Genomic DNA, 14,825 nt, shown 5'->3' with positions numbered 1-14,825 from the left:
CTTTCAACGGCATCAAATAAGGACTTTAGAAGACAAAGAAAAACAGAGGGAAATACACTCCCAAACAATGTGTAGGACACTTGTCCCCTTCACCCCATGGGTGAGCAAGGGAAAAGACGTTTAAAAAATACTCAGTCACACTGCACTGCCGTGAATGCTGGTGCCCAGGCACAGCTCTCACTCTAGACCTAAAATCATTCAAGACCAGAACTGGGCAAAATATTTTCAGCAAATAGTAGATTTGTAGATTCACCGGAAAATGCATTTTTCAAGGGCTCTGAAACCGTTTGCAAATTTTGGTCCAATTTAACAAATAGTTTTGGCTGGAAAAAAACAGACAACGAAATTTTTGAAAATGTCAAAATATCTTAGAGAAAATCAAAACAAAATGTTTTGAAAACGTCCATTTGAACAGACTTTCAAAACATTTGGACCCACCTGGAATGTTTTCAGTTTTTGTTTTGGCGAGAAAAAACAAAAAACATTCAGTTTTGTTTAGAAACAAGCCGATGTTTTCCCCACCGATATTGTAGTTCAGCAATAGAATAGAAAATCTATTATTTGCTCAGCTGTATTCAAGAGCCAGTTTTTATTCTGGGATTATCCACCAGATTGCACAGGCTGGTTCTATGCTCAGTCTCCCAAAGGCCTGACCCAGGAATCTGGCACCTACCTACAGCATAGATCTCCATGTTGATGGTGAAGATGGAGTGGGAGCGGGAAGAATCCTTGTTCATCAGGGTGTAGCCCACCGCTCGGTTTCTCCAACCCGTCTCCATGATGCGCTCACACTGGGCCACGCTGTGCACGGTGTGCAGCGAGAGTCCTTTCACATACACCCCTTTCTCTGAGTGCTCCTTCAGCTGCAAGCAGGAAGAGCACAACACAATGATCAGAATGGTCCCTTAAGAACATAAGAACGGCCCTACTGGGTCAGACCAAAGGTCCATCTAGCCCTGTATCCTGTCTTTCAACAGTGGCCAGTGCCAGGTGCCGAGAGGGAATGAACAGAACAGGTAATCATCAAGTGATCCTTCCCCTGTCGCTCATTCCCAGCTTCTGGCAAACAAAGGGTCACCATTCCTGCCCAACCTTTCTGGCCTTAAAATCTATGAATCCATGAACACAGGTTACAGCAGGACCACTAGACTCTGAAACACCACAGACCACTCTGGAAACTTTCCAGGAGCCCGAGGGCTGCACGTGCTTTGCATGTGAAAGGAAGAAAAGGCAGTTATGTGCATAATGGGACACTACAGCAAAAATCTCATTGCCAGCTACAGAACAGCACACTGAAGCAACTCCTGAGGGGTGCTGTGCACCTGCTGAGCACCCACATCTCCCGTCAACTTGGAGGGGAGCCACAGGTGCACCATGCTCAGTAGGTGCTCAGCTATTCTCAGGCTTTGGCCCACCCCACTACACAGCTGTAATGCAACAGGCAGCTGTATTTGTTTGTAACTAGGAAACAAATTATTTCTGAAGTATGAATAAAAGTACAAAAACATTTCATGGTTCTATATGCAACAGAAACTAAAGTCAAGAGTTTATTGCTTAGCTCAGGCATCTCCAGTGTCACATGGTGCCCTGCTCCCCTACTCTGAGCTGCCCCATAGCTGCGTCTTCAACTTCAAACATTGAAAAGATATGTAAAGTTTTTCATCTGCCCTAGCTAATCGCTCTTCTGTCTCTGGTTATAGGGAGTTTACTACATCGAGGGTTTGTCCTTACTACCATGCTGCAGCGGTGCGATGTAGCACATCTGGTAAAGATGCATTATATTGACAGGAGAGTACTTTCCCATCGACTTAATTACTCCACCTCAACGAGAGGCAGAAACTATGTCGGTGGGAGAGCGTCTCATGGTGACATAGCGCAGTGTACTATGTACAATGTACAAATTTAAGTCAATGTAACTTACGTTGCTCGGGGGGGAGAAGGGGGTTCACACCCCTAAGCGACATAACTTACATCGACGTAAGTGGTAGTGTAGACAAGCCCTGAGTCGCAGTAGTGAGGGATACTGATATTAGGTGCTTTACTGATCCCCTCTGCACCACATGGGCATCTCCATGGTACTGGCTAAACTCTCAAAGTCCAGCCCATCATGCTCAGGACAGGTATAAAATCTCGGGGTCAGTTTTTTCTTTGGTGACTCCAAAGTTCTGTTCTGGAGAAAGATATCACCACACATTAAATCTATAATAGACTCCTCCCAGTAATTCAAATTCCCACAGAGGGGACTTTTAATAAAAGATGTTAATAAAGTACATGGTTTTTCTTTTATAGCCTTGAGTGATCCATCAAAACCATCACAGGAAAAAGTGATCAGGATAGCCCACCAGGATCACAGACACCACTTAGGCTCCATCCTCATTGGGAATTTAAAATGTATTTGAAATCATTTGCAAACAGTTATGGCCAACATCATTTGAGTTGACAACTAGGACCCTATCCACACCACAAAATAACTGAGTCAGGGGGACCAAGCTACAACATGGTTGTCCTGATGTGATTTCAAACACGTGACAGATGTTAATCACCTTGCTTAATGCACTGCTGGAAAGCACTCTGACACTACTGTGATAAATGCACTACAAGAACCTATCTAGAATAGAACAGAATCCGATTATGAGAGAGTAAAAAGTTGTAGTGCAGATAGGACCTTAGTCATGTTCCCTAACCAAGCTAAAGCCTTGGGCTGCCCCGGGTTAATCCAGTTACAGGATCAGGGTTAGGTCAATCTATACTATAGCTTTTAACTGAGACATATGATAAGCAGGTGACCGGGATGGTTCAAGTTAGGAGTTCTGTGGAGGCTTAGTCCCTGGCGAAGACTTCTCCAATGTCCATCTCCGATCAACTGAAGGAATGGCACTTCCTTACATGGGAGGAAGCAGTACTTAGCCTACTAGGGTGGAAAAAGGACATTTCACTCACTTCAACTGAGTGTGATGTCTTCTTAGCAGAGCTCAGTGAAGCCCGTTCTCTGCAGGGCTTTATTTGATGGCAAGTGACTGTGAGTTCCTAGTGTGCAGGGATGGCCAGGAGTCACCGACATTAAAAGCAAACAAATACAATTAATAATACTAATGGGATTGCATTAGCTTAGTCTAACCTTTCATCAGGGTAAACACACATTGATGATAACTTTCAGCATTGATTTGAAGCACACTACTTTCATGTACAATAATGTATTCAAAGCGGGGTCTCAAACAAAGGAAAGTATGAGATTTGGGGGAATGGGACCAGACTGTAGATAAAACTCACTAAACATAATAAGAACAATTTTTGTCACATCCCAAATGCTTCATGTTTCAGTTTCTGCAAAAACTTTCTGCTGGGTTCTCCCATTTCTATTAAGCACGCCTGATAAGAGCAGTCAGAGCAAATTAAAGCATATCCTCATTCAGCCATAATGACTTTATGATCTCCTCACCTCCAACTTTTGCTTGGTGTCGGCTCCTAGCAAATCTCTTATGTCTTCATTGTAAATCTCCAGGTAAGAGACTCTCACCAAGAACTTGGTGTTTTCAGCACACTGTACAAAACCAAGAGATTGGATTTTAGGGGAAGTTTTTCAAAAGTGCCTAAGGGAGTTAGATACCTAAACGCCAATTGACTGTCAGTGACAGTTGGGTGCCTAACCCTCCTTGACATATTTGAAAATATTTAGTTCACATTATACGGGACCTTTCAGATTGTACATACTGCTGTACAATACACAGACACTGAGAAGTGTAGACCTAGTGTGGTGGGCTGGTTTACACTGGTAAATACCCAGCATCGAGATGAATATAAACCACTGTATTAAGCAATGTGCATGAAGACCTTTTAATATTCAGCTTGGAGTAAAAGTATCTTACCCTTCTCTAGCACCCTTCAGCAGAGGGCTTCATAGCACTTTATAAACATTAATGACTTAAGCCTCACAACTTCCTAAGATTTAGGCATTATCCTAGTTTTACTGATATGGAAACTGAGGCCGAGAGAGAAACACTAATTTGCCAAAAGTCACACAGTAAATGTGGTAGAGCTGTAAACAGTACCTAAGTCCCAAATCTCAGGGACTCTGTTGGCCTATTCATATGCCCGCTACTGAATCATACATAGCCAATCAGAACTGCATTCAGTGCTCATGTACTCATCACATGAAGTTCTTGGCAAGTTGACAGGAGGTCTTGTGCTATCTTCCCACCCACAAATTATCAGTAGGAATGGTCTTGTGGCTAAAGCACTGAGGAGGAACTCAAGAGATCAGAGTTCTGTCCCAGCTCAGCGACAGCCTTCCTGTGTGATCTTGGGGAAGTCATTTCCCTGCTCTGTGCCTCAGTTTCCCCATCTGTAAAATGGGGGATAATACTTCCTTACCTTGCCATAAGGTTGTGTGGCTAAATACATTAATGTTGTGGGGCTCAGACAGAAAAACCTATTAATAAATAGCTTATAACATATCGACCCAGAGCCTCAAAGATATTTAGGCACCTAACTCCCATTGAAATCAATGAGAATTAGGCACCTAAATACCTTTGAGGATCTGGGCCATAGTCCCTGCTACAGCAGCCATTTCACTTCACTACATACCTGTACGCTCTCAAAAACATGTTCAAATGCTCTGGGAATTATGCCTTTCTGTGTAGGAGGGTCCACAATGCCCTGCATGGTAAATGACTTTCCACTGCCAGTCTGGCCATAGGCAAAAATGGTGCCATTGTAGCCCTCAGTAACACCCTAGAAAATTCAAGAAAAACATAAAGATAATAGCCATTATCTTCATCCTTCACATGTTTTGAATCAAGCTACTAAGATTCTATTCTGTCACCTAACAGTGGTTTTATGGGGAAGAAGAGAAACTGCAGGTTGAGCAAAGAAATTGCTACGCCATCTGTAGGTGGATGGAACGCAAGCACCTGAGCGGGAATTTTGAATTTCTTTTGGAAAGTCCCATGGGATCTTTAATCTCTACAAACCAAGGACTTGGTTTTACAGCTCATCCAAAACCCAAAAAAATAAAAAGAATGGAAAACCTGAAGCAGAGAAAAGTAGGGGCAAAAGACAAGTTTCTTAGCTCAGGCCATAGACTAAGAGAATAAAATAAAATACATTTCACTCCTGTATAAATGCGCTGGTTTCTCTCAAACCCCAGGGGCTGACAGAACACAGAAGGTCAAAACAGGAAGGGCCAATTGATTATAGGATAGAAAATTAGGATACTTTTGCTGTAGGTCAGAAGATACTCTGAGGACTGGAGAGACAAATGGAAATCCAGCTGATTATAAAGTGGCTAAAAGGGAAGTCTTAATCCTAGAATAATGATAAGAATGTTATTTCTCATCTACTCACTCAAAGTCATCCTTTGCAAAGCTGGCTAAAGGAGGGAGTCACCTTTCCTTCCTTCCTTCCTTCCCATCTCAGCAAAACATGAAATAGATATAACTTTACGAATCACCCATTGGGTGATGGATTTTCTGATTTTTAAAAAAACTGAATGCAAGATTCCCCAGATGTGATGGCAATAATAACTAAAGCAGAGAGTTTGAAAAATATGAACCACATACCAATTCACAAGAGACTGATATATGGTTAGGGAGAGAGGCTGTGAAGAGCTGTAAATGAGGTATGTGGCAAAGCCCTGGTGAATTGCTCAGCCCCCTGCTGTGAAGCCCTCCCAGCCCCATGCTGATTGAGGTCATTCCCTCCTTCGGCAGCTTCAGAGATGCCTTTGAGTGAGCAGAGGAGAAATACCATGCTAATGTTCTTTGGTTTATTGTAGTGGTTTCCCTGCAATCATTTGAAGTCCTGGTTGTCCCGTCTTCTTCCGCTGTTGGGAAGGGGGAAGAGTACTGGACTTTCTACCCAGGTGTTGTAACTGGACACTGCTCAGAGGCTCCATCTTTCATATCGGCCTTTGGCTAGTAGGTGTTTGATACATGGAAAAGTACCATGCACCCAGTGTCCCTTTGGCTGCTGAAAGAGAAAAGTTTTCTTTTTTCCCCATTTCCCAACCCCGAAGTCTTCTGTTTGGGGCATGAATGCTACTCTCTCTCCTGATTAGAGGATCTTGCTACTTCACTCCCTCTGTCAACCTCTATTTTTGAGGCTTCCTCCCCCATTAAGAGCTCCTTAAGTGGAAGAGTTCTCTACTGTACGAGGGAGACAGATGATCCTTGTTGGGGATTTAATACTCAGAAGAATTGAAAGAACATTCTGCAAGGGACACATAGAGTGACATGTCATGTCTTGGCTTTGGGAAGGCAGCACACTGTCCTGTTGTCTAAGATTGGATAGGCTTCTGATATCTCACAGATAAGACATGACTTCAGGGAACCTGGAAGCATGCTGAAGAAGAAGAATAATGTCCAAACAATCTTCTCTGAGATCCTCCCTATCCAATGAGGAAAGGAAGGCAGAAGGAAGAGGATTCTAGAAATTGCTGGCTACATAAGTGATATGGGATGGAGGGTTTTGATTTTGTGGAATATTGATCCACCTTCTGTGGGGAGATGGGCACTGTATAGTTTGGATGGCCTCTACCTCAGTGGAAGAGCAATCAAACTCCTTGGGGACAGGCTGGCTAGAGTAGTCAAGAGGGTGTTAAACTAGTAACAAAAGGGGAGGGTAAAAGAAGGAAGATATGAGCACTCATTTAGCACAGAATCAAGATGTTGAGAACCAAACTAATCAAGGATATGAAGAGAGAAATTCTTGAATTGCCTATACACTAATGCTAGGAGCCTCAGTAACAAACAAGAGGAATTGGAAATGCTTGTTCATGAGCATAAATTCAATCTAGTTGGTGTTAAACTGAAATCTGGTGGGATGATTCACACAACTGGAATATTAAAATCACTGGTTATAGGTTTGAGCAGGCAAGAGGGGTGGCGGAGGGGCACTCTAAGTCAAAAATGGCACCACCTGTTTCCAAGTCACTGGTAACGCGGAAGAAAATTATCTTGAATGTTTATGGTTCAATGTCCTAACAGATAAAGCCCAAGATGGGGTATTAGTTGGTGTCTGCTATAGACCACCAAATCACACTAGACAACAGGATGACTGGCTCCTTATGGACCTACCTATAATGTATATGCAGCTTTTTTTCCTAATCATGGGGAACTTCAAATTGAGTGACTTGTGCTGGAGGTCTGATGCTGCCAGCAGAGGCGGATTAAGGTTTCCTGGGGCCCTGGAAAGAGGAAGTGGGGGACCCCTCCACACTCCTGCCTGCGGCCCTGCCCCTGTTCCTCCCCTTCTGCCTCCCCTTCTGCCTGTGGCCCTGCCCATAGCCCCACCCATTTCTGCCCCTTCCCTAGTGCCCACCCCTGTTTCACCCAGGGTCCTTTTCATTCCGCCCACCCCCACTGCAGCCCAGCAAACCTTTTGCTCCTTTCTGCGCCGCTCCCGCACTGCGACCCCAAGACTGGAGAAGCTCTGTCCCCGTGCCACAGCCCCAGGGCTACAGCGGGCAGTGAGAGCTCTTCCAGTCCCAGGATCACAGTGGGGATCCAGGTGCTGGGGCTTCCCCTGCCACCCCCCACACTTCTGTGGGGGACCAGGGTCAGGGCGCTGGGGCTTCTCCCGCCCACCCAGTGCTTCTGCTGGAGAGCAGGTTGGGCACAGGGGCTTGCCCTGCTGCCCCACAGCTTCTGCCACCCGGTACTGCTGCTGTGGAGCAGGGTCAGGGTGCGGGGGCTTTCCCCGCCCTACCCGCCTGACAGCTGGGCCTCCGGGCTTCCACCGGTGGCAGCGGATTTTTTCCGGGGGTCCCCCAGTTGGCTGGGACCCCTGGGCACGGGTCCCATTGGCCCAGTGGCTAATCTGCCACTGGCTGCCAGTATTAAAACATCCTTGCAATTTCTAAATATTATCAATGACAATTTCCTAACTCAAAAAGTGTTGCAATCAACAGAGGAGGACTCTGTATTAAACCTCATCTTGACAGATAAAGAGTTCTGGTCACAGAACTAAAAAACTAATGGTTGCTTAGGTACAAGTGACCATGAATTGGTCACATTTATAATGTGCAAACAGAATAAAGTCCAAACCAGTAATATGTATATTGTGTGCTTTAAAAGGGCCACATTCACAAAGCTGAAAACAATTATCTGCCAAATCAGCTGGGAGAAAAAATTTAATTAGAAAAATATGATCTATCATTTGTAATTGTTTAAGAACACTTTATTAGATGCCCCAAAAGCCACAATCCCACAACCAAGGAAGAAGACTATTGGTTAAAAAACTGACCTGGTTTAGAGGGGAAGTGAAAGCAGTTATAATACATGAAAAAAATATATATATATTAAAAAAAGGGGAAGTTGATAGTAACAAATATAAACCAGAAGTTAAGAATTGCGGAAAATTGATAAAGGAAGCAAAGGGACACACGGAGAAATCGATGGCAAGCAGATTTAAGTACAATAAGAATGAGTTTTTTTGAGTATTAGAAGCATAAAAGAATCTTGACAATGGTACTGGTTCACTGCTAAATGCAAATGATAGAATTATCAATAATAATGTATAAATTACCAATAAATATTTTTGTTCTGTACTTGGGAAAAAACAGATGATGTAGTCTCATCATATGATGATTATTACACTCTTTCCATTCCACTACTAGATATCTCAGGAGGATGTTAAACAGCAGCTACTAAAGTTAGACGTTTTAAGATCAGCAGATCCAGATAGCCCTTTTGGATGCAAGTTGTCAGAAGAGTGTACTGGACCGCTAATGTTGATTTTAAACATTAATGTTGGAACAACAGGGAAGTTCCAAAAGACTGGACGAAAGCTAATGTTGAGCCAATATTTAAAAAGGGTAAATGGGATGACCTGGGTAATTATAGGCCTGTCAATTTGACTATGGAGCTGCTGATATGGGACTTGATTGATAAAGCGTTAAAGGAGGGGAATATAATTAATGCCCAATCAACGTGGGGTTATGGAAAACAGATTCTGTCAGAGTAACTTGATATATTTTTTGATGAGATTACAAGTTCAGTTAATAAATAATAATAGTGTTGATGTAATATTCTTAGACTTCCAAAAGGTGCTTGACTTAGTACTGCATGCAAAAAGAAAAGGAGTACTTGTGGCACCTTAGAGACTAACCAATTTATTTGAGCAGTGTTATAGCCGTATTGGTCCAAGGATACTAGAGAGACAAGGTGGGTGAAGTACTATCTTTTACTGGACCAACTTCTGTTGATGAGAGAGACCAGCTTTTGAGCTTACACTGAGCCCTTCTTCAGGTCTGGGAAATGTACTCGGAGTGTCACAGTAAATACAAGGTGGAACAATGTTAAGCATAAGGAGTTAACACATATTTCAAGGGACCATAGAAATGTATTTAGCTGTGATGCTCTGAGTATGTTTCCCAGTCCTGAAGAACAGTTCTTGATACTGCATGACATTTTGATTAAAAACAAATGGTACAAAATTAACATCGGCACACATTAAATGAATTAAAAGCTGGCTAACTGATAGGTCTCAAAATGTATTTGTAAATGAGGAATCATCATCAAGTGGTTTTCTAGTGGAATCCCATAGGGATTGGTGCTTGGATCTACATTATTTAACATTTTTATCAAAGACCTGGAAGAAGACATAAAATCATCATTGATAAACTTTGCAGATGACACAAATTGGGGGAGTGATAAATAATTACGAGAACAGGTCACTAATAAAGTGTGATTTGGATCACCTGGTAAACTGGGCATAAGCACACAATATGTATTTGAATATGACTAAATGTAAATGTATACATCTAGGAAGAAAGAACGTAGGGCGTACTTACAGGATGAAGGATCTATGGGGTGGATATTGTGGTGGATAATCAGAACCTGAGGTCCCAGTGCAATGCTGTAGCCAAATGGACTAATGTGATCCTTGGATGCATTAAACAGGGGAATCTCAAGTATGAGCAGAGATTACCTCTTTATTTAGCTCTGCTGCAACCACTGCTGGAATAGTGTGTCCAGTTCCAGTCTCCACAATTCAAGAAGAATGTTGAAAATTTGGCGAGGGTTCAGAGAAGAGCCACAAGAATGATGAAATGATTAAAACAACTGCCTTATAGTGATACAGTAGAACCTCAGTGTTATAAGCACTCTGGGAATGGAGGTTGTCCGTAACTCTGAAATGTTCGTAACGCTGAACAAAACGTTATGGGTATTCTTTCAAAAGTTTACAACTGAATATTGACTTAATACAGCTTTGAAATTTTGCTTTGCAAAAGAAAAATGCTGCTTTCCCTTTATTTTTAAAAAGTTTATGTTTAACTGTATTTGCTTTTTTTTGTCTCTGCTGCTGCCTGATTGCATACTTCCGGTTCCAAAGGTGTGTGGTTGACTGGTCAGCTCGTAACTCTGGTGTTAGTAACTCTGAGGTTCTACTGTAGATGCAAGGAGCTCAATCCATTTAGTGTAACAAAGACAAGGTTAAGGGGTGATTTGATTACAGTCTGTAATTACCTACATAGGGAACAAATATTTAAAATTGGCTGTTCAGTCTAGCAGAGAAAGATATAATACAACCCAATGACTGGAAGTCAAAGCTAGACAAAATTCAGATTGGAAAGAAGGTGTAAATTTTTCACAACGAGAGTAAATAACCATCGAACAATTTACCAAATCAAGATTGAATTTTTTTCTAAAAAATCTGCTATAGAAATTATTTTGGGGAAGTTTCATGGCCTTTGTTATACAGGAGGTCAGACTAGATGACCCCAATGGTCCCTTCTGGCTTTCAAATCTATGAATCAAGGAGGCATTGCTGCATGAGGTCACATTCAGCGGGTTTTCTTCATAACCATAAAGATTAAAACTTTGTAGGATTTTTTAATGGAAGTTTAAACTCTGCAGTAATTGATGAAAAGGCCTTTCTTGCCATTGCCAATCTCCCAAGTCACCCATTCTCCATGGAGAGCCTCCGTGGCTCATAGATTACTTTTGGCCTCACTCACCTCCACCAGCGGATAGGCAATTTCATTGTAGATCTGTTCAGTGTTGTGGCCCTCATAATATGCCCCATCGAAGGTGAACTGCTTTGGGGGCTCATCAGTGGCTCCAGGGTTCTGGATGAAGCATTGGCCCCGGGTGCTGTCCATGCTGACCACGGCCTTGCAGCTGAGCGTCTTCTCTCGCTCATTCATGGGCCGGCAGCGCACAATGACCTTCACCGCCTCCGAGGCCATGTCCGAACTCACGGTACAACTCTGCCACCTGCAGAGGAGCTTTCAATGGTGCTGGACGGCTGGAGCGAGCCTGGCTCAGGGGCCACGATCCCAGCTCACCCCAGTGGGGAGGCAGGGACTGGGGGAGGCAGCGTCAGAAGGGCAGGGGCAGCTTCGTATGGTGCTGGAGAGACCCTGGCATGGGCGGAAAACGCTCATTCACGCCAGTGGGGTGGCAGGGACTGTGTGAGGCAGTGGCAGGAGTGTGGGAAGGGCAGGGGCAGTTTCTATGGCATAGGAGAGCTGGGGAAAGCCTGGCACTGCGGTGGGGGGGTGTTATCCCCACTCACACCCATGGGTGGCAGGGACTGTGTGAGGCAGTGTGTCAAGGGCAGGGGCAGTTTCTATGGCGCTGGAGAGCTGGGGCGAGCCTGGCACGGGGAGGGGGGGTTGGGAGGGACCGTGTGGGGCAGCGGCAGGAGTGGGGAAGGGGGGGCAGTTTCTATGGCGCTGGAGAGCTGGGGCGAGCCTGGCACGGGGGAGGGGGGTTGGCAGGGACCGTGTGGGGCAGTGGCAGGAGTGGGGAAGGGGGGGCAGTTTCGATGGCGCTGGAGAGCTGGGGCGAGCAGGGAGGCCAGGCAGTGGCAGGAGGGGGCGAGCCTGGCTCCCCGGCCCCACGCCGGCTCGAGGGGCGCCAAGCAGCGGGCGGGCAGGGGGCAGCTGTCCACCTGGCCGGGGCCCCGCCCGCTAGGGGGCGCCAGGCGGCTGCGGCGGCGCCGGGCTGGGGGGCGGGGCTGCCCGCAGCGGGGGCGAGCCGGGCGGAGCCGACCTGGGCCAGGCCAGAGCCGGGCCGGGCAGCAGCGCCGAGCTCCGCTCCCCGCCCCCGCCGCGGCGTTCGCCGTTACCAAGGGGACCAGGGAGCGTCGCGCAACGGTGCCCCGAACTCTCTGCCGCAAGGGGCCGGGCGAGGGAGCGTCACCCAATTCCCATCCCCGCGCTCTGCCGAAATACCGCTGCAGGCCCCTGGTCTGGCTGAGCGGAGCCGCCCCCCGGGCTCTGTGGGGCCGGGGGCGGAGTGAGGGGCTTCTCCAGGGAATGTCGCAGTCTCTAGCTGTGGGGTGCAGGGCACAGGGAGGCCCAGTGCAGGGAGCTGGGTGGCAGTGGCCAGCATAAGGGGCAGGTGCTAGGGCGCTGCACCCCCTCAGGGTGGTGGGTGAAGTCTGGCTTGTCTAGGCTATTTGGGGGCTAGGAGGCCACAACTCCAATTAAGAGCTGCAGGGACAGCCCAGGCCATTTCCCTCCTGCCCTGCTGGGAGCAGTCAGCACTCCAGCGCCCTGGGAGCGAGCACCCCCCTGCACCAGCGATGGCCTGGCCAGGGCAAGCTGTCATATGGGGAGGGCTAGCTTTAGCCACACTCCTGCTGCGATGGCATAGAGGAACCTTCCCTCTTTATGCTGAAGGGCACGTGGTGCAGAGCCAAGTAATTTTTAGACCTTCTTGTCTGAAGGAAAGTACCTTCATAGCAGCTGAGCTCCTTTTGAGATGGGGCCAAGAGGAGCCAAGTTTGGTCACCCACTTTGAACAGTAACTTGGAGTTCTCCAGGATGTTTTGTCTGTAGGGTGCTCCACCTCCAGATGTGCGCGTCCCTGTGCACTCTTGATCAGAGATTTTGTCAGCAGTGTCCATGAGTCTGTACCATGCAATGTATGGCTGTCAGATCAGCTGTGCATCAATGAGAAGCTGACATGAAAGCCAGGTCTTATGAAATCTTGGGCAGTGACTCCATCGTTAACCCTGAAAGATGGCTTCCATTCAAAGCTGTTTTTCATATTCATATTCTCTTTGCACTTTCACAGAAAGGTTCTATGTGGCAGCATAGAGGGAACTCTAGCATGGCACCCACCCTGCCTGGAGCCTCTGGCTGCCATCACAGTATTACTTGGGAATATCTGCACCAACATGGCTGTAGCACGGAAATGTAGCCATTAGGTCGCCCTAACTACATTGGAATTTTTTTCACAACCCTGAGTGTTGTAGCTAGGTCAGCCTTAGGCGTAGACCAGGCTTAAGTTAAAGCAGAGACAGGGAAGCAATCCCACAGGTCTGTGCCCTACAGAACAGCCGGGAAGAATGGGGCTTTAGGAAGTGTACAAACTCACTGGGCACATAAAAAAGGAGCCAGGGAGACGGCACGGGCACAGCTACAGTGTAGTTGTATTAGTAGAGATTCGCAGTGCAGCCCATAACATGTCAAAAAAAATAAATAGGGAGCAGGGACACTGCAGGAGTGGAACTGAACAGGCAGTACTAGAAGGAGCTGATGTATTACAGTAGACTAGGACCCTAGAGCAGGCTGTCCTTTGACCTGCTGAGGCACATGCATGGACCATGGTCTGATGCTTCTCCAAACAGACATCAGCTCTCGTTCTTACCAATCGAAAAATAAAGACAAGTTCCATCATCCCACCACCCCTGTGGTGCAGAGCCCCGATCTCATTATTAAACCAGTTTCCCCCTAGAACCATCTTCAAGGGCATCAGTCTGCTAGTGTGCTTTCCCCAAGGCCAAATGTCAGGAAAGAGAGTTTACCAACACTGGACAAGGCACAGTGATAAGTGCTGCAAGCACTGGCTTGTGTAGCTGGCCCTCAGAACACTGTGGGTCCCAGCTCACCAGAGCTATTCTCCAGCAAATGGAGCAATTAAAAAAAAAAAGGATTAAAAAAAGATTAGCATCTGTCAAGGTTCCTCCCCCACTCTAAACTCTAGGGTACAGATGTGGGAACCTGCATGAAAACCTCCTAAGCTTACTTTTACCAGCTTAGGTTAAAACTTCCCCAAGGTACAAATTAATTTTATCCTTTGCCCTTGGAATTTCCACTGCCACCACCAAACTCTAACTGGGTTTACTGAGAAACATAGTTTGGACACATCTTTCCCCCCAAAATCCTCCCAACCCTTGCACCCCACTTCCTGGGGAAGGTTTGGTAAAAATCCTCACTAATTTGCATAGGTGACCACAGACCCAAACCCTTGGATCTTAGAACAATGAAAAAGCATTCAGTTTTCTTACAAGAAGACTTTTAATAGAAGTAAAGGAATCACCTCTGTAAAATCAGGATGGTAGATACCTTACAGGATAATTAGATTCAAAACATAGAGAATCCCTCTAGGCAAAACCTTAAGTTACCAAAAGGACACACAGACAGGGATAGTCATTCTATTCAGCACAGTTCTTTTCTCAGCTATTTAAAGATATCATAATCTAACACATACCTAGCTAGATTACTTACTAAAAGTTCTAAGACTCCATTCCTGTTGTGTCCCCGACAAAAGCAGCATACAGACAGACCCAGACCCTTTGTTTCTCTCCCTCCTCCCAGCTTTTGAAAGTATCTTGTCTCCTCATTGGTCATTTTGGTCAGGTGCCAGCGAGGTTACCTTTAGCTTCTTAACCCTTTACAGGTGAGAGGATTTTTCCTCTGACCAGGAGGGATTTTAAAGGGGTTTACCCATCCCTTTATATTTATGACAGCATCTTAAGGCAGATTTAAATGTAGCTAATACAAAGTGAAACAAGGATTAGGGAGGTAGCGAGAGACTGCACATTTAAGGTCTCTATTTAGTGCTGCTGCACAATGAAGGTAGCAAGTATCT

General features: G+C 45.7%; 1 protein-coding gene across 11 annotated transcripts in view; it reads right to left on the bottom strand.

Moving 5' to 3' along the window:
• Positions 1 to 14,523, bottom strand: part of KIF17 (kinesin family member 17) — a 37,452-nt gene extending 22,929 nt beyond the window's left edge. For 2 of the 11 annotated variants that reach the window (XM_043531716.1, XM_043531718.1), the window contains exons 1-4: positions 14,462 to 14,521; positions 4,585 to 4,731; positions 3,440 to 3,541; positions 674 to 863 (exon numbers count right to left, since the gene is read on the bottom strand). In XM_043531716.1, coding sequence (XP_043387651.1) covers positions 674 to 863; positions 3,440 to 3,541; positions 4,585 to 4,662 — 370 coding nt within the window. In that variant the 5' untranslated portion in view covers positions 4,663 to 4,731; positions 14,462 to 14,521. Of the gene's footprint in view, positions 1 to 673; positions 864 to 3,439; positions 3,542 to 4,584; positions 4,732 to 10,957; positions 11,904 to 14,461 lie in introns of those variants that run through there. The other 9 variants (XM_043531714.1, XM_043531713.1, XM_043531712.1 and 6 more) reach the window with 7 other exon arrangements.
• Positions 14,524 to 14,825: the final 302 nt, after the last annotated feature.

This window comes from Chelonia mydas, chromosome 18 (assembly GCF_015237465.2).
Source record: "Chelonia mydas isolate rCheMyd1 chromosome 18, rCheMyd1.pri.v2, whole genome shotgun sequence".
NCBI classification, from domain to species: domain Eukaryota; kingdom Metazoa; phylum Chordata; order Testudines; family Cheloniidae; genus Chelonia; species Chelonia mydas.
The sequence above is the reverse complement of the archived record's forward strand: the minus strand, read 5'-3'. Positions and strand labels throughout refer to the sequence as shown.